At 44.8% G+C, this 19,087-nt stretch overlaps 1 protein-coding gene across 1 annotated transcript; it reads right to left on the bottom strand.

Moving 5' to 3' along the window:
- Positions 1–437: 437 nt before the first annotated feature.
- LOC119403288 (uncharacterized) lies at positions 438–18,024 on the bottom strand. Its single transcript, XM_049418258.1, has 6 exons — positions 17,842–18,024; positions 14,208–14,374; positions 4,842–4,955; positions 1,263–1,520; positions 953–1,037; positions 438–500 (listed from the first exon to the last, which is right to left on the bottom strand). Exons 1-6 carry the CDS (start codon positions 17,971–17,973, stop codon positions 438–440), a joined length of 819 nt encoding a protein of 272 aa, XP_049274215.1. The 5' UTR covers positions 17,974–18,024.
- Positions 18,025–19,087: the final 1,063 nt, after the last annotated feature.

Raw genomic sequence — 19,087 nt, 5'->3', positions numbered from 1 at the left:
GGAGAGGTCAACCCTAACGAGGCTGCACACAACGTAGCTCGAGGACTCACTTTCCGGGCTATGACAGACGTTGGTCCCTCGTCAGAGTCTTCTGATGTGTGGGAGTGGGAGGACCGAATGACTACATTCAATGACATTACTAAACACTATAAACTGCAGAGGCGCGTTTACCCACCACCTCACCTTAAACTCAATAGGTCGCAGTCTGTCCAATGGCGACAGTTACAAACCAGGTCATATAAGAATCCCGCGCTACTACATGTTATATATCCAGATATATACACGACCGATCAGTGCAAAGATTGCGAAGCACGAGCTACCTTAGAACATATCCTGTGGGAATGCCAGGGATTAATACACAGTGATGAGAACGCGGCCTCCACCGACAGCCTCCGCGCGCGTTGGCGGGCCGCGCTGCTCAGCTCAGCTCTGGACGATCAGCTCTGGGCAATCCAGCGGGCCGAGGAAGCCGCTAGGAGGCAAGACCTTCTAGCCGACACCTAGGCGGGAGCCCAGCCCACAAACACGTCGGATACGAAATAAAGTTTTTTCCATTCCATTACTACAAGTCATGATATTTCTTTTTTCCTTTGTTTAATCGAATTCATTTTACTCTTGTTAGTAGCCAAACGCTATTTCTTGCATGATATCAAATTTCATTTTCTATTTCTGTTTACTTGTAGAATTATTACAGCTTCTGTTATGTATATTTTTAAATGGGACCCGCACTAGCCTTTGGCTATGGGACCGTACAGTTTGTGCATACTTTGTACAAGATAAGTGAGCAATAAAGAACATTCATTCATTCATAACTGGCCATTTGGTGTTGTTCTCAGCACTTTACAAAATTACGTAACACGGGCAAAAAGTTGCAGTTTTCAAATGTACAAAGATGTTATAAGCTCGTGCTGTCTTATATTGCTGAATTTTCTGCATGAGGATATCACCTTACCCTGTTGTACTTTCCTTCCATCACGTGTGGGTACTTTGCCACCAGCGAGTCAAGTACTTTGTTGTACAGCCTCGGTGTTGGATATCTGCAAAAAGGATTTATATAGACCTCTGTGCAATGCACGACATCAATAATCCGTTTGAGCAAACACTACTTGATCTATTAGCCGCATTAGTCCCTCTAGCTGAACCTAGTCAATGAATGTTACATGTAACGGAAGAATACTTATACATCAGTGAAAAGGCAATTTTTTTCGGACACTTGATAATGCAGACCCTGCAGAAAAATGGTGCAAAACTAGCACACTCACGGAGTCACTCCGTAGCAAGCCTTGAAGAGAACAGAGATGATGTGCGTCTTGACTTTTGCAGTGACTGGCCGCTTGCTTTGCAAAAATGTGTCGCACCAGACGCCGAAGGATGGAGGCAGCACGAACTTGAGAGAGTCATCGCTGTTGTGCATTGACGTGTGACTGATGGCAGTGTCATCAACTTGCATCTCGTCACTGCCGCTCACTTGCCTGTAGGACAGAACTGCATACGGTGTGTCTTCAATTCGCGTCACGGTCCTGCATAACAAGACGGGCACGCGAGTCAATTATCCACAAAAAGAGCACAGGCACAGAATTCAACAATCATCAAAGATAGTGAGTTCTTGAGCTGAAAGATGCTCTCGGACTACGGACAAACACTGTCTGTGCAGTTCATACAACTGAGCTTTCGAATTTTTTTAAAAAGTGATACAGAAGAAAACTTTTGCTGCCGAGATTTTCAGCCCAATCGATAGCTTGTGTGATCTCAATTTTTGCACAACTTTTATCACTTGTCCATTAAATAACAGAGAGCTGAGCTAGTTGGTAAGTATTCATGTTAAAGAGACAGGGCGTGCAACAACGAACACAAGAGAGAAGTCAAGACGCCACAAACGCCGGCTAACAACTGCAAAGACGCACAGCGGCGGTAAAGAAAGAAGGCACGAAAACTTATCTGCGCATGCCCATACAATAGGCGAACCTGTCAATTTGGCATGCGTGGTGGTCTATGTGAGAGATAACTATTCAGACACTTGATTTCTTCTTTATGCAGGTTAATCGATGAATGGCTGACGAATGCTCTACCACTATTATCGATATGCCAGGCCTCAAACATTAAACGCGTTTCTTCATTCCTGTGTCAGTGCACGCCAAATTCGATGAATGGCGATTTTGTAAATATCTTTACGTTATTGAGAGTGTAAGTGCACACCAAAATTCGATGAATGCACGATTTTGTACTGGCACAGGAATGAAGAAACGCGTTTAACGAGTTGAGGCCTGACATATCGATAATAGTGGTAGCGCATGTGTGAGCCAACCATCGATTAACCTGCATAAAGAAGAAATCAATGGCGCGATTTTGTACGCGTTCTTAAAACGGACGGAGGTGGTCCGTTACATCCAGCCGCACGCGAATGGCCAATGTGAACCGCAACAGACGTCACGGCCCTGCATTGACCAATCGCGTGCGACTGGATGGAACAGACTGCCTCCGTTCGTTTTAACAACGCGTACAAAGTCACCCCACAAGTGTCTGAATAGTTATCTCTCACGTAGACCACCACGTGTGCCGGATTGATAGGTTTGCCTATTGCATGGGCATGCGGAGACAAATTTTGTGCCTTCTTTCTTTTCTGCCGTTGTGCACCTTTGCAATTGTTAGTCTGTGTTTGTAGTGTCTTGACTTCTCTCGTGTCCATGTTTGCATGCCTTCTCTTTAACATTTATAACGTAAGTCGTCGGAGGAGCGAGTATCCGCACTATAACCAAAACACCATTTTTCAAAGGCTGCACACGTGCAAAGTGTGACGAACAGGCAGTCATGACATTCTGAGAATTGAGTCATGTGACTGGCATGTCAATTCGCATTTGCTTAAACTTGCAAATGTTGAAAGGTTAACATAAGCAGACCCGCGGTGCCGACAAAACGAACACACACACAAAAAAGCACTGTATCAGAAAGTTGCCGACTAACTTTTCAGACTCCTGATTTATGCGTTGGACTTCCTTGCAGAATGGCAACTGAAGTTCCACATGCTTTCAATTTCCCAGGCGCGACGCCAAAAGCAGTGGCAACCGTGAACCATCACTCGAGTGTAGCACATGCAAGCTCTCGTTTTCGTCGACGTCGCCCCTTTCAGAATGTAAGTAATCACTGCAAAGCGTTTCATTGACTCGGCACCAAATTGCACATCCAAGTTCCCTACAGATGAGGTGGTTAGCGCTCGTTAGGCCTTGCTGCGAGTTGGCAACTTGACATGCTGTTGTGGGAAGCTCGCCCTAGACAACATGAGATTGGGCATAAAAGAGATTGCACTCGTTACCTGAACCAAGGGCAGCATGCGTGAAACCAACTTTGAATTCGCGGTCGGGAGAACAGCTGAAATTATTCTGCACCATCCTGCATAATAAGCTTGCCCAGCTTTCAAGTCCATCTGCTAGTGGCAACTGCAAAAGCCCGCACTGCAAAGCCTTTACATTGCAGAACACAACCTACACTGAAGGCGGAATTCTGCACTCTACGACGACGTAATTGCTTTCCAGACAAAAACCAAAAAGTCACAGCGGCACCGTGCACTTGACGCGAATGCCCGTTCAGTGGGGAGCGCGCACACGGAATGGATGACAAATGGCCGGAGCAGAGGCTTCTCCGGCAACTGGACAACCCTTCCTCACACAGCGCGCCCGCACGCCCGCTACACAGCCTTTCTTTTTTCCCTCTATTCCACCTCCACTCCGCGTCGGTTCGCTCAGCATCCTGTCCTCTCTCGTAACTCTCTTTTCAGCTGGCACACCTCCATTGAAAAGTGCACTACCTCGTGTCTCTGAACTGCATTATAACTGGTCTTTCATCTCGGGGGGCTGCACAATAAGCTGTATGTGTATACATGGAGTTCCATAGGAGGATAAAGAGGAATAAGAAAAGACCGCAGTGTAGCCAGTCCTGCACTGTAAATGGTTATGTTGCCGGTGGTCTTAGCTGTATGTGCATGTAATGTTACGTAATGCTGCCGAGTTCCACCTTATTTAGCTGTTTTAGTTCTCACAAATTCAATTTTTCCACTCAGTAATGAGCCTTTAGGTGCTCCAGAAGCCTTTTTCCCTGTTATAAAATGCACTTTTGGTGGCACCAAGGTCCTTTTTCCCTGCGCCAAAATACGTTTTTGGCTGCTCCAAAAACCTGCTTTAAAAAGGCTTCAGCCAATGACATCAATGCCCGAGTATAGAATTGAAAATGAAAAGCCACTTATTTTGCAAATGCTGCACTATAAGTTTTAAGAATAAAATCTCTGCATGTCTTTAACACGGTAACCAGCACAGGCACAGTATATCAGTGCAGCTGCATGTTCGACTGTGCTGCTACACACACAAGGTACACTATTTCTTACCACAGACATGTTTACAACTATAAAGAAAGAGCGATATTTTTTAAGAATTGGATACATGTCTGTATCCAATATACCAATCACCAAAAGATACGGGTAAGCAGTGCGGTTGCGGATAATAATTGTTGGGTTTTAACGTCCCAAAACCATGATATGATTATGAGGGAGGGACGGCGCAGTGGAAGACTCCGGAAATTTTGACCACTTGGGGTTCTTTAATGTGCACCTAAATCTAAGTACACGGGCCTCAAACATTTTCGCCTCCATCGAAAATGTAGCCGCCGCGGCCGGGATTCAATCCCGCGACCTTCAGGTCAGCAGCCGAGCGCCATAACCACTAGACCAACGTGGCGGATCACGGTAGCAGATGCAAATGCACTGTTACATATACTAGGTACACTATTTCTTGCTGCAAACTCGCCTGTAACTGTAGAGAAACAGTGAAATTTTTAATGTATGGTCAGCTTACAGCACAGCTTGAGACGTCTCCAGTGTATCGCTGCCGGCCTCTTGAATTCCGATGTCACATGCTTGCAACGAAACTTCCCCTTGTTCTTGGACTGAAGCTGGCTGGATTGCACAACTGCAAAAGTCAAAATAAATTTTTCTGGTTTAGAAACAAAAGCCCTGTTCTGCAATATAAACTGCAGCTTTTACACATTAAATCTGATATTCAACTGCTCTGCAGAAAGCTTGACAACCATACTGCAATTCTTTCCACGTTAAGGCAAAACTTGAATTATAGGACTGATGAATGTATTACTTTATCTCACCAATAGTTAACAGCGAGCAAGAATTACTGCATACAGGCTCTTACAGAGCCTCTGAGGATTTAGTGAAAATACTACTAAAATGTCTCAACTCGTGTTTGATAAAGCACAACATGCAGGAGATAGATCAAAATAGGAAAACGTATCTCGACACATGCCAGATAAACTTACAAAAACGCAACTTGACTGGGCAATGGAGCATAAAAGTTCATGTGCGAATGCTACGACTAATAAGACTGACAGTGATCTGGCAGAACACACAAAAATCTATTCAAGGGCAAGCAATCAGCACAGTAAAACACTTGCAGCTCACATTTTCAGAATTTACAAGCTCTGTTACAGTGATGACCTTTCTATAGTAAACACTTCAAAAGATGAATTGTCAGTTTTGCCCAAAGGTGAAGCTTGTAATAAAACAGATGGGCATCGCACTGAAAACACGCCAGACACATGGTGCAATAAGGAGCGTCACGTCTCAAAGGTACATGAGGCGAGACTAAGCGAAAACCGTGGCCACTGTATAATGTCTGTGGCCGGAAAAGGTCAGTACAGTAGGCTCTCGTTAAACGGAACTTGAAGGGACCAGGAAAATGCGTTCCGTTTAACAGGAGTTCCATTTACTGAAAGATGAACAAGGGTGCAGAATCCAAGTACAAAACCAACCATATTAGAGGCAGCTGTTCCATTCAAGCAGCAGTTCGATTCAAAAAATTTCTGTTTACTGAGAGTCCACTGTATTTAGGAAAGACGTTTACTCTCCATTTCACTTAGATGAGCACACACATGACGTATTCTGCCCAGAGTTTTGCAGCACGGACAAGCGTGCATGCAGTGCCTGGCAGAACATGGCCTGTGCCACTTTTGTGCCATTAAACCCAATTTAATGGACTACACTCCATCTCACACGTTGGTTGCAACACTGTGAAGGCTACGTGGTCAATAAAAAGAGCGCGTATCCCTCGTGATGTATTTATCTGCACCCCATCTTTCGTTTGGCGTCCCCAAAGCATCTGCGTGCACATGTTGGGCAATTAAAGTGAGCGCATGGCAGCGTCGGAACAAAGCAGCAAGGTGGCACTCATTTGCAGCTGACGCCTTCCTAGAATTTATCAAGTCATCGTGTGCTGCGTAGCACGTAAGTTCTAAACAAACACTTGTGCTTGCTTTATATTCGTGTCCTGACATTTCAACAGCAATATATTCGTGATTATCTTGCAATGTTTCAATGTTCTCTCAAGTTCTCGGGGACAAGGCTTAGAGGCATATCTGAGAAAACAGCTGATCTCAATAACAAGGACAAATCATACCCGTCCTCAGCTTGAGATGATGTAAAGCGAGCCGGTTTCACTGTTTATTTATTGGTGTGAAGAGAGTGGGCAAGTAGCAAGCGCGAGTTCAGATTGAAACAGGCGGTCACATCTGCATGGGTGCTACCCATGTTGCTTTGCTACCACAATTACCAGCGGTTACTGATACAATTAAAAGCATAAGACTTAGATGCAAGGCGTGATTAGCGTATCATGCATTGCTGTGATGTAGCACATGCCAAACAACCCAGGCAGCACAGCACATTGGCCCAATATTGTTTATACGTTGGCAAACCATGGCCAAATGATGGCCCATACAAACCACTATAAAACCAATGTTGGCAAGCCAGTCTACAAGGATGCCAATTATGGTCCATATTTGCCAGCCAACATAAAATATTGGTCGTGCCATTCTTTGAGGTTGGCAACGGCCCATGGTTGCCGATGTACATACGATATTGGCAGAACCAGGCCGTATGGATGGCAATATTGGGCCAGCTTATCCGTTGGTAAAACTATATTGGTTAAGTAATGGCAGTAGATTGGATATATTGTCCAGTCAATCTGATTGGTTAAACAACATTGGACGGCCAATGCTACGCGCCAGACAATATTGTCCAGACTTACACGTTGTCGCTCCAATGTATTAAACACTGGCAAGCATACGCATGATTTATCGGCAAGAATGTTTTTTTCCCCTTTTACCATCACTGAGTGAAGGTTAGCCCGAATCGAGCCACCACCTGCATGCCACCGCCTATTATGAAAATCACTTTGTCCGGCATCCAGTGCACCTCAAAGAAGATTTCTGGTTACTTATCACCATAGGCATGCGCTGGGTTCCCCAATAGGGGGGGGAAAAGGTTCGTTGCACCGCCCCCCACCCTACTAAGAGGTTCGTCCGAATTAACCTGGTTGCGGACAGATATGGCTGAATTAACGTGTGATGCCGTTAAACAATACACATGCTTGCAGGGACCAGAGAACGGCGTCCTAATTATCCAACTTTCCGAATTAATAAGTGTGGATGTAACAAGCTTTTACTGTATAAAGATGGCAAAAACAGTCCATCATTGTCAGCCAACAAACCAAACTGCAAATTACAATCTATAAGAAAGGGAACAATGGCGCATTCAGGGTCTTGATTTTTAAGTTGGCATTTAGTGTGGCACGAAATGTATGCTAAATAGTTGGAGAAAATTCGTTTTTACAGATGTTGAGCAATGTAAAATAAGTACCAAGTTCTCAACTGAGTTTTGCGCGCTGTTGGAAATACATCTATGAGAAAGGAAACAGAAAACAAAATCTCACTTTGCAATGCTTGTTGAAAGTTAACGTTAACTGTGTGATACAGCCAGCGTATACATCGCAACTGTATAAAAACAACCAAAAAAACCCTGCTTTTACATTGATTGAAGCTGTATATAGTGTTGATGAGTTAATCGAGTAGAATAGAAGTTGTCTGCTTCGCAATGGGCCTCTGCGCTGGTGCGCCTTCTGCGCACCGCACACGCACCGAAATTATTCTCACGGCTTTATTAGCGGCAAACAATCAAAACATTTCATGTGACTTCAACCACGCCACGTATTTTCGCGTTTACTACACGACTGGTTGGATTACAGGATTGTAACTTCTTTGTGTGCGCGCTACAGCGACGTGCTGTCCAAGACTACGGTATCGCCCGCGGAATCTTTAAATGATCGATGAGTTATGTTTGCACTTTCAACGCTTCACACAACCAGACGTGTTCACTTTGAATAAATGTTCTCGGTGATCGGGAGGCCGGAGAAGCAGCGCGGTGGTCGCTGGTCATAAAACACTTGTCACTTGACGGCTGCTCCGCCCACGATGGTTCAAACAGGGCTCCTTGCTTTCAATGCCGTTGAAAACGAGGGGAGGGGGGGTTGAGGGAGATGGCGGGAGACGACGGCACCTCGGATGATGCGTACGCGCTTCGGCCCCTTCTGCCAGGCGGCTATTCTTTTTCAATCGGTGGCGGTTACTTTCCCTCGTTCGGGCTCCCGGCATCGGTGGGCGCCCGGCCCTCAGTATTCAGTCAAGAGTCATCGGGAAAAAACGGAGTCGGATACCGAGACAGGATGCCATGATTCTACGGATACAGAGATTCGACGGCGATGCCACAGTGAGAAGGCAGCTGCCCTGTTCTTCATAGGACCCGACTGTTTTGACTTTTGAAGAGCGATCCGCAGATGAGCGCCGATGTGTTCTGACAACTCGCAAACTTTCCGCCGGATTTTTGTGTTCGCATCGCGTTCAGTTAAGTCGTTTTTTTCCTTCGTCGCATGTTACTTTCCGTGTTTTTCGTAAGTGAAATGTGTGCTGCGTTTATTATTGTCTACATTACCGCGTAATTTTTAAAAATTTGTTAGTTTGTGAATACCATGTGGTGGGCTTTATTGTGCGCTTCTAAGTAGGTTCGTTAAGTTCTCGCCCTTAGCGATGTTGTCAGCATTTGCATGTGCTATTTTGTTCTTTTCTCGAGTTGTAGTGCGTCAGCTGAACACCCGTTGTTTTTCATTTGCCCTTCGCCGCTCGATTCGCGCAAAGAATGATGGATTTGTAACACACAAATTTTTATTAGTTGTGAAGTTGTCGCAGACTTTCAAGCTCTTGCCGCAGTCACCTTTTAATTAATAAATAGGCGATGAACTTTCTGTTAGTTCAAGGTGGTTATGGATCTTGGCTGTATCGAATGTCTGTTCACGTGTAGATGTTCATTTATTTCATTTTGTATCACGCTTCACTTTTCACTCACTTCCTTTTGAACCTTCGGTGAATTGACAAATCAAATAAGCGCTAACACCTAGGGAGGCTGTGTGTGTTTGTGAGTGGTCCCGTTTCCCCGATTTCTAATATAAGGACGTTATTGAAGGTAATTAGTGTAGGTTCTGTGCAGCTGTTATCTGCCAGCAAGCGGTCAGCAGAACAAAGCGCGAAATGCGAAATTATTTTCAAAACTTGCAGTATCTTTGCCATATGTATACATGCAGAATAAACGTGTGTACTCTCGGTTTTTGTACACTGATTATCCCTGCTGCTTGCCTAAAAGCAACAGCGTGGGCAACATGCATTTATTTACGTGCACAAAAATCTACCTCACGTTAAACTACACATTCAGTGGAAAATGCCGTAAAGATATTGACATAGCTAACGAAAAGGCTGGCAAGAACCAGCGTTAAATGCTGGAAATGAAAGAATGATGGTGCAGCCAACGATAAATGCTGGCAAAAAATATTGGAGCTGCCAATATTTATACAATGTTGGCGATACGTACGACGGACAATGTTGGCTACAGCCATCCTTGCCATTATTGGCGATATGTTGGACGGACAATGTTGGCTACAGCCATCTTTGCCATTATTGGGAAATCATTGGCATCCAATATTGGACCAATGCACATTTAGGTGTAGCAAACCCTCAAAAGCCAACGCAGGACCAATATTTCTGCCAATGTTTACCAACCTAGTTCCGAGATTGGTCCAATGCCGGCCGTGCTGCCTGGGAAAAGCAGTTGTTTCAACCTTGCTAATTATAAGGCAATTACATATCATCATCCTATGCCCAGTGCAGGGCAATGGCCTCTCCCATGTATCTTCAATTAAACCAGTCCTGTGCTTTCTGTGTGGCCACATTATCCCAACAAACTTCTTAATCTCACCTACCCATTTAAAGGAGCAATGACACAAAAATTTCGCTTCTTGTTTTTTTCTGTTGCAATAAGTATCTAATGACCCGCTTATCACGGCTGAAAAGCTAATTTACTCGAGCACGCGACGGTCAATTATTTGGAGATGGTTTTATAGCGCACTGTCGCAGTTTCAGGTTCACAGAGCGCCTTGTGAGGCGGGACCCAGAGTGGTTTTTATGTAAACATAGCTGCCTACATGAGCACACAAAACTGCGTGCGCATGAGCACCGCATTGACAACTCTTTTGAACAAAGGCTTTCTGGGTGCTGTATAATCCCCTACGAGATGTTGTAAATATGCATGACCCCCCAGAAATGTACTGCCGAGGCAAGGACATCAGCCTTTGTACTCCCTCAGTCCATTGAAAATGTCTGCTAGGGGAGAGCGCTTGCAATGATCGTGGCAGCCAACCCAAACTCATGACGCAGGTGGCAGTTGATTGTTTACACGAAACCAAAAGCGTTTCGTGTGCAGTGGTTTCACATGTGCATGCACTTTCAAATTGATTTTAAATATGTTCTAGGCTACATTATCCATTGATATTTCATAGATGATGCGTGTGTCCACACAAATCTATCCCATAAGTTATCTCGCCTTCAAAATTTTGTGTCGGTACTCCCACGGCCGCTGGATGAAAAAGTGCACGGTACGGCCTGCTGCGTCAGCCGGCTTTCTGTGGGGAGAGTGCGTGTCGGCAATAGTTGCAGTTGCGGCCGCTGGGGCGCCCGGGGCGGAGACGGGAAAACGTGCGCTGGCGGCTGTCGGGGTAGCAGCCGCAGCGAATTAGTTGGTGGTTGTCACACGACCTCTTCCGTAATATAAGTACAGTTAATTTTTGCTAACATTGATCCCACTCATTTCCAATAGTTTTTTTCAATCTCATCTGTCGCAGTAATGACATCATGCATTCAGTTGTGTCTGTTTGCGTAATCTGGTTAAATAGCCAATTAAATTTCCGTTTATGTGCTGACCAACCAACACTGGGCCATCCGGCAAGCCGAAGATGCCACCTGGGTACAAGAACTTCGAGCCGTCACCTAACGCCATCATCAACGACGGAGGGTGGGACGGGACAGGAGTTAATCCCCTCTTCCCCCCGCCTCGCCCAAAGGAAACTGCCGGACTTAATAAAGTTTATTCATTCATTATGTGCCGAGCTCCTGACATAATTTTTTTCCCCAAGAACAACTCCTTGCTTCCGGGTTGAAAGAATAAGCCACAATGCACTTAGCAACATTATATGGCACTGAATGAGAAAAAGTGGCTGTTATATCTATAAGTGTGTAATACATCATTTGCAATTTTACTATATTTATATTTCTGTAACACTGCTTCAGCACTTTGAGCTTTCTCAGCTAAAAATGCTTGACAAGTATTCATTTGAAACATCTAACATTACACGTTCATACTGTTTATACACACAGAATGTAAGAGAAAACATGCTTTGAAATTTTTTCACAATATGTGCTACAGGGCCAAAAAGTAGCTTGATACTAGCGGATTCTACAAATATAGCGGTGCATATATTTGACAGTTCTCAACAGGACAATGACAATAAATTGCAATATAGGTATATAAGGCCAATTACTGCAGAACTGATATCAAATAAATTGACTGTGTATTTTGTCCAGATTTTATGCTCACTGTTGGAGTTCAAAGTGGTATTAGCTACATTATTATGAAAACGGCATGAAGGAAAGAGATGAAAAGGCTGAAAAACACACGAATAGAAGCACTTGTGTTTGTTTTTTTTTCAGTCGTTTTGTCACTTTTTTCATCTCACCGTTTTCATAATAATGAATTCGTAACAGCTAGCCCAGTCATCAGCGTTGGAGTTACTCTAAATGACCAGCGGTTATCTTGCCTTTTCGCTAGATGGCCTGCCCATTCCCATTTCTTTTTCTTGATTTCGACTAATATTTCCATATACACGTAGAAATATGTTTTGCTGCGCGGGCATGTGGTTTGCCTATGCCTCATAGTATCCACCCTCTCGCAACCAACTTGTGAGATAGTGAGTATAGTGAGTGTACTGTGCACATCACTCGTGTCAGCAGCAGAAGCCGTAATACTACCCTAGCTACAGCAGAGCCAAGTGAGCAATGTGTCCATTTGTTTCATCAATTTTGCCAACAAATTGAATGCCCTTCACTGATTGTTGCCGGTGAGAAGGTATCTGGATACTTCCTAACCCTCCACTTGCACTGGCAGCGTGTGTGTGCTCACACAGACACAATATGACAATGCAGACAGTTCAAGCGCTCGCGTTCCCTGCAGTTATGTCGTGCAGCCTCCACATTTGTACACATCACTGAAAACACATTCTAAACGCTGTCGGAAAAAAAGTGATCCTGTAGCTTCAATATTTAAGCCTGATCAGGCCAGCCTTGGTAACATACCCTTTTCATAATTCTCAAGTGCGCTTACCTGTGCTGCATAGACACCCTACTAATGGTGGTAGCTATCATGCTTCGAGTGGAGACGAGATTACAGTTGGAGGTGCTAGGGCTTGTCTATTACGCATATTTATTTCAAGAGAGCTTACTCTTCATTTTTCATGTGATAGTGCAAGCAAACTGCGCTTGAACACCGTGCTCGCAATAAGCTGCCACAGTTGGGTAACTGCCTCACAGGAAAGCTAGTTTTAAATTATGGAAAGGGTCTATTACAATTACGAATAAATTGCTCATACTGATCTCTTTTGATGATGTGCTGCAACATAAAACGAATGAAAATATTTTTGTACAAATTGGTGGCCATGATTGAGCTGGGGGCGTTCTGATCGCAGAAAGTACATCAATTAACAGCAGTGATGCAGAGCAACATGCCCAACCTCTTGACAAACGTGCGCCCCTCTAACATACAGCTATTTATTTATTTATTTATTTACAGGATACCTGCGTTGCCTCAAAGGCGTTATTGCAGGGGAGACATCTGTGCTACATGTTCTACAGTGAAAAGCAACAAAAAATATATGAAACAAGGTTAACATCAAGATAAACAAGGTGAAAGGACCATAGGTTAGCATGGTCAAAGGTAACAGAAAGTTGAAATAAAAACTAGCACAATTATACATTATTGTAAACACAATCGGGAATAAAAATTATGATTATCAGGTACAGAAACGTAGTCTTCCGGTAACAGGTTCCAATCTCGTACAGTTTGTGGAAAAAGACCTGGAAAAAATGATTTGCGTTGCAACTGTATGCGTGTACTTTCTTGGAGTGGTCGTGCCTCGTCGAGATGTAGGATATCATTTTCTGCCCTAAAGCGCATCAGAATGTCGTTGAGTGGCCCTTACATCAAATGCTGTGTGAGCATTTTATTTTAGCTTACTACATGGAGCAAGAAACATGTGAAGGTGTAACTCTGCTATTTCAGGCGACCAGATAATGTCACGCTCTCGGAGAGCCACATCATGTTGGCGGCAGACAAGGCAATTGCAATTTCGGTTGCCAAGGGAACCAGTCGCGTGTGTTGCTCCCGTTCCGCCACAGTGACACGGAGCGTGGATGCGGAGCGTGTTTGGCCGTGTTCATTTCTTGCTCCGTCGCTGCAGACTCCTTGCGTAAGCTCGCAGAAACTGACACAACAAAAAATTTAATAACGGAAAAAAAAAAATAAGAAATTACATTTCCGCTGACGGGAATGGTGCTGTTCGTCCACGAACGCTGCCAAAAAGTGCATGCGTTCACCTAAAGCTGGCTCATCCAACCGTCACGTTTTGTTTTTCGTTTTTTTATTTCATGCACCATGGTTGCGGCTCCGCGCTGCAAGGCGCTGGCAGTTGAAGTGCCTCCGTCAGCGCATTCTATTTTTGTGGCATTATCTGGACGACCGTTCCAACAGGAGTTTCACCTCCTACATATTTCTTTCTCTCTCTTATTGTCACTGATATGAACTATCCAAACGTCAGTTGCATCTCTATATGAGAATCGGCTCACGCAAGGTAGGGCTCACGCAAATAGGCTGAGAATGATGACGATGATGGAGACACTGTGACTGAATAGGATGTTTGATTAAATATCCAATACTGGATAACACTCACAGATTTATTGGAGACTTGAGTGTGGCATTCTGACCACCAGTAGCCATTGCCGCAGTGCACAGAATTGAAGCACTCCTCGAGACGACACGTAGCTTTGCTTTGTTTGGAATTTCGTCTTCAGGTACAAGGTCCACAAAGTCGTCCAGGTCAGAGTCAAACATCTGGATCTGCTTGGGACAAGGTATTGCATTTTGTTTCTCAAAAAGACCAGGAAGTTCTATGCATGGGATGTGTAGCAATTCACGAAACAGGGCATTATCATGCATTTTAATCAGTGCATTGTCTAATCATTTGCAGCATTTGTTTTCCTCCCTACATTAAAAGAACAGTCGCACTGTTTAAGGTGTGTTTTTGTCACACTCTGTCGTGCCTGTCGTTTGAACAATCTGCAACTAAAACGTCCAGTCCATGAACAGTGCGCACACCATCAGCCATACGTAGAATTCGTGACAGGAAAACAATCAGGACGTAGTTTTAAGAAATGCAAGCATGTCGCACAATGATTGCTGTTGTGTAATGGGACAGCCCAATGGGTTAAAGGAGTACTGACAAGATTTTGAGACATCGCAAAAGGGGCATTTTTTGTTTCCTTGGTATGCAGTGTCAACGCTGTCCACACACCGGTGTCGGAGAACACGTATAAATTATTTTAATTTGACTTTGAAGTTTTCGTCGGTGACAATCTGCAAGCCAGCCCCACTGCAATGGACATTATCCCGACAAGTCAAGACAGTTCCCCCGAGTTTGCGACTTCTGCGTCCTGCATGCAGCCTAAATCGTAGAAATCACTGTCAGGGTCATTGGACGAAAGTTCACTCATCGTTGTTTATGTGCACCATGAGCAGATGACGGATTTGCCGCTAGTACGTCGCGAGTTTCTGTATCCCTGTGACGTCATACTGACATGAAGCATCACTGAGAAGCCGCCCCCTCGATATCGAAACCAAAAGTGTCTTTTTAAGGTAGCGGTAATAAAAATATATACGATGCATTCCCAGGCTCCACAATACTCGTTTTAGGTTTCTCGACACCAGTATTTTTATTTAGAGCAACAATCCGAAAATTTGCCAGACCCGCACTACTGATTGGTGAAAGAAGGCTATGCATTTAAGTCGTTCAGGCGCACACTCATTCTGCCAAAAACTTAGTTTCGCTTCACACTGTCACAGTTCAGAATGAATTAAATGTGTACAGATTCATAATGGATTATGAATTTCATTTCTAAACTGGTTTTCGCCAAGGTACATCAGACATGAGAACATAGACTATCGTATGCACGAACCTGATCTATTAGGAAAAAAAAGCCCAATGTAAAACATTGTGATAACCTGGTAAAAGTAAAAGTTCAAGGAACAACTACATACATCTAAGCTAGCAAGCACCGATACATCTACCTTCCGACTCTGAAAACACTTCACAAATATTCAAATATGCACTACTATCAGAAGTGTTTCATTTTGCGGGCAACAAATTTGTGAAGCAGTTAAGTATCGCCGGTTTTTTTTTTCATTGTTTTCAGTGCACTTTATTTGGACTCACACCATGGTCTTCCCGAGGGGGTCGAGGACGGCGGCTGCCCCCCGCCCGCCCCAAGGAATTTCGATAATATTTTCTATGCAGCTTCAGATTGCCAGCCACTTTGCACGTTACACACTACTATTAACTAAGCTTCCGGTGATGTCACGGCAGTGAAAGAAAATCTACCTTTGTTGGAATGTGGCCCCGCCCCCCCCCCCTGGTAATTCACCCCCCTGCAAAAAGTTCTGCGGACGCCCTTGCTTCACATGGTTTCCTGGTCCAAATGTTTCTGAACCAACTGCATTAATAGTGGCGACTCACTGACAATCGATGTTCAAACTGAATTGCCAACGTTGTAATTTGATGCCTCGGCAATGTTTTCATTTGGAGTCCCGTTTAATTACGCTTTTAATATAAAGAAACGAACAATATTTCAATTAATACAGCAATACGGTCGCGTGGCCGTACACATGTTTTTGCCGCCAGCGCCTCCTTTAAAGTCACGAAAAAAACTTTTTGTTGGACAATCTTTACATCATGTCAACTCACTTCATATTTTTTTCTTTAAAAAGTCTTTTTTGTTTATTTTTTTCGGCATCAAAGCGTAAATTCGATTGCTACTTCCATGACACCTCGGCATGCAGCGTATTGGATCGTTAAAAAGCCCGAATCGGGGAGTAAAATGTGCATCAGTGGCAGCACCAGAGGTGCGCAGTAACAGCCTACGGTGTGGAACGCGATGAGGTGCCTTTGAAAAGGGCAGTGTCTATTCTCCCGGCAGCTGGGAGAATTTCTGAAAAATATTTCTCCCAGCAGTCACCTCCCATTGGCTCTGCAAGGTCACGTGTCAAAGCTACCGGGAAAACTGCCTGCGAGTGTGCCCGCGGGTTGTTTGTTAATGCTCTAAGCAGAGGAACTGGTATTGTGTACATTTCCAGGCCATGCGTCCGCACGTGTACGAAACAAGTGTTTGCTGCTTCGTTTCATCACCTATTTTACTACTGCCTTTATGATCTATTACGTGACGCGGACTGTCAAGACTATCGGATGCTTCGCCGATGCAATCAAGAGGAGACTGATTGTGTGTTGGCAAAGTGCAACTTGCGCTCAATGATCACTTTTGATGAAATGGAAGCGCAGATCTCGCGATACAACGCGGAAAACTGCTTTCACTTATGGGAAAATCATGCAAGAACCATTCGGCGGCAAGAAACTGCGTGGGAAACCTTGTCGGCAAAGTTTTCGATGCACTGAAGCACTACCAGTCCAAAACCAATTGTCGGAAAATACGTGGCCTCACAAGCAGCCAATTTTGCCCCGACCTCGCTCGGACCTTCTCTCAAGTACCGCGATTTTAAACTTCGAGTGGCCGCATGTCGCAGCTACTGTGCTATCCAGCAGGTACTGACTCGAGCCAATCGTCCGATGGAGCGATCGCGACAGCTCGTTTTCGCCCACGATATCGCTCGTTTACTTGGAGTGAGAAGTGATTTTGAATAAAATGCTACTAAGACATCGACCTCCTGCAGCCTCTAACCGGGAGATCGTGGGGTGCGGGGCAAAATTTGATATTGCGTAAGGAATTAATGGGCTCTACTGCGGCCAGTAAAATAACGACGCTTTTGCTACAGTTTTGAGGCAATCCGCGTTCAGCTACCGTGAAGGCCGAATATTTCTCACAGCAGCCGGCATGGTGATATAAAAGGCGTTCTCCCGGCAGCCTTGTCACGTGACTTTGGAAAGCCAATAGGAGGTGACTACCGGGAGAAATTTTTTTCAGAAATTCTCCCGGCTGCCGGGAGAAATAGACACTGCCAATCTAGAAATGTTACACCAACTTGAAACCCGTCCATTAGTGCGTGCATGTCGTTAATAAATCCGGCAAGTTGCGTGTGGCACGAGTAGCCCTTGCGAAAACCGCGCCGATGCTTGAAAATAATGTTACGGTCACCATGATAGTTGATGACACGAGTGTGGGTGACGTGCTCAAGTGGCTTACAATACGGCCCTATACAAGCTGCATACGTTTCACTATAAGCTCTTTGTTCACCCCCCCCCCCCGACTATCCACAAGTCACAGCAGTTGGAACATGCAGAGGGAGCAAGGAAAATATACCAGCGTGTCTTCGAGATCGACATCCACGATTGCCGTCAGTTTCTCCAGGAACTCGGCGTAGGTTCCCGTCGCCAGCTTCAGCTTTCGCCGGTTACCGTTTTGTAATATCACGAGGCAAAAGACATCGCCCATTTTGGCGAAAGAAACAACGCAGTGGAACCACTGCGCGTGTCACTTGTCACTCATCAACGCACACGATCAGCACGTTCATACACGGGCAGCCGGCGCGGGAAAGTGAGCGGAAATAGTGCATGGTTGGTGGTCACACAAAACCAGTCAAATCCGAGAAAAAAAAAACGTTTACAAAACTACAAGCGTTAATTTATAGCTCCAGCGTAAACAAACGTTTATAGTTCCTACATCGGTTTACGTTGGAATCAACGTTTATAGAACATAAACGAGAAGAGCGGTAAAAAAAATATGGCGACCATGACGCATCATCAGCCATAGCAATAACCAAATAACAATAACTACGTTATATTTAAAATAATTAATCGTTGGGCTAGTTGGTTCAACATATCTTGGTTGGGAGAGCGAAGGCTTGGAGGAAGGACAAGACCAAACAGAAGAACAGACAAAATAAACTCAGTTGCAAGTTGAGCGTGTGTTCTGTTTGGTCACGTCCTTCCTTCCAAGCCCTCGCTCTCCCAACCCAGCTACGTTATATCGTTCGTATTTCATCGTATTTCTCGTGTACTTGCATGGCGCGCACGGTGTAGCTACAAAGGGGGTAGGAGGAGGTGACAAATTCCCGCCTAGTTGCGTAGTCAGCATTTCTTTTTTCGCGGCGTGAAGAAAGCAAGGATTGCTCCAGCGACAGAGGCAACGATCGATCACCTACTTGGGACCTGTCCGGGCCTTCACAAGGCTCGCACCCGCCACCTACGAGGCCTTGACTACCGCCCCGGTCGACCACCCGACTTAACGCGCTGGACGCACGGGCCGTTGCATCGACCGCTCCTGGCCTTTATCAGCGAATCTGAACTCTTTCCTTTTATTTAACTTATGCCGTAGGGCATACTGGCGCCAATAAAAAAAAAAAAAAAAGAAAGCAAGGAGGTTGAACCATACTTTATGAATGTTCTTGCGTGAGTTTGTATGTGTACGTGCATACATACACATGCAAATCTGAAAATTTTCGGCGGGGAGGGGGGGGGTGAACCCCCCCACCAACCACCCCTTGGCTAACCAGTGCTCCCACCCCAAACTTTTCAGTTTGTATGCACACAGTCCCAGTCGTGGTAGC

This window comes from Rhipicephalus sanguineus, chromosome 8, assembly GCF_013339695.2.
Source record: "Rhipicephalus sanguineus isolate Rsan-2018 chromosome 8, BIME_Rsan_1.4, whole genome shotgun sequence".
Lineage (NCBI taxonomy): Eukaryota > Metazoa > Arthropoda > Arachnida > Ixodida > Ixodidae > Rhipicephalus > Rhipicephalus sanguineus.
The sequence above is the reverse complement of the archived record's forward strand: the minus strand, read 5'-3'. Positions and strand labels throughout refer to the sequence as shown.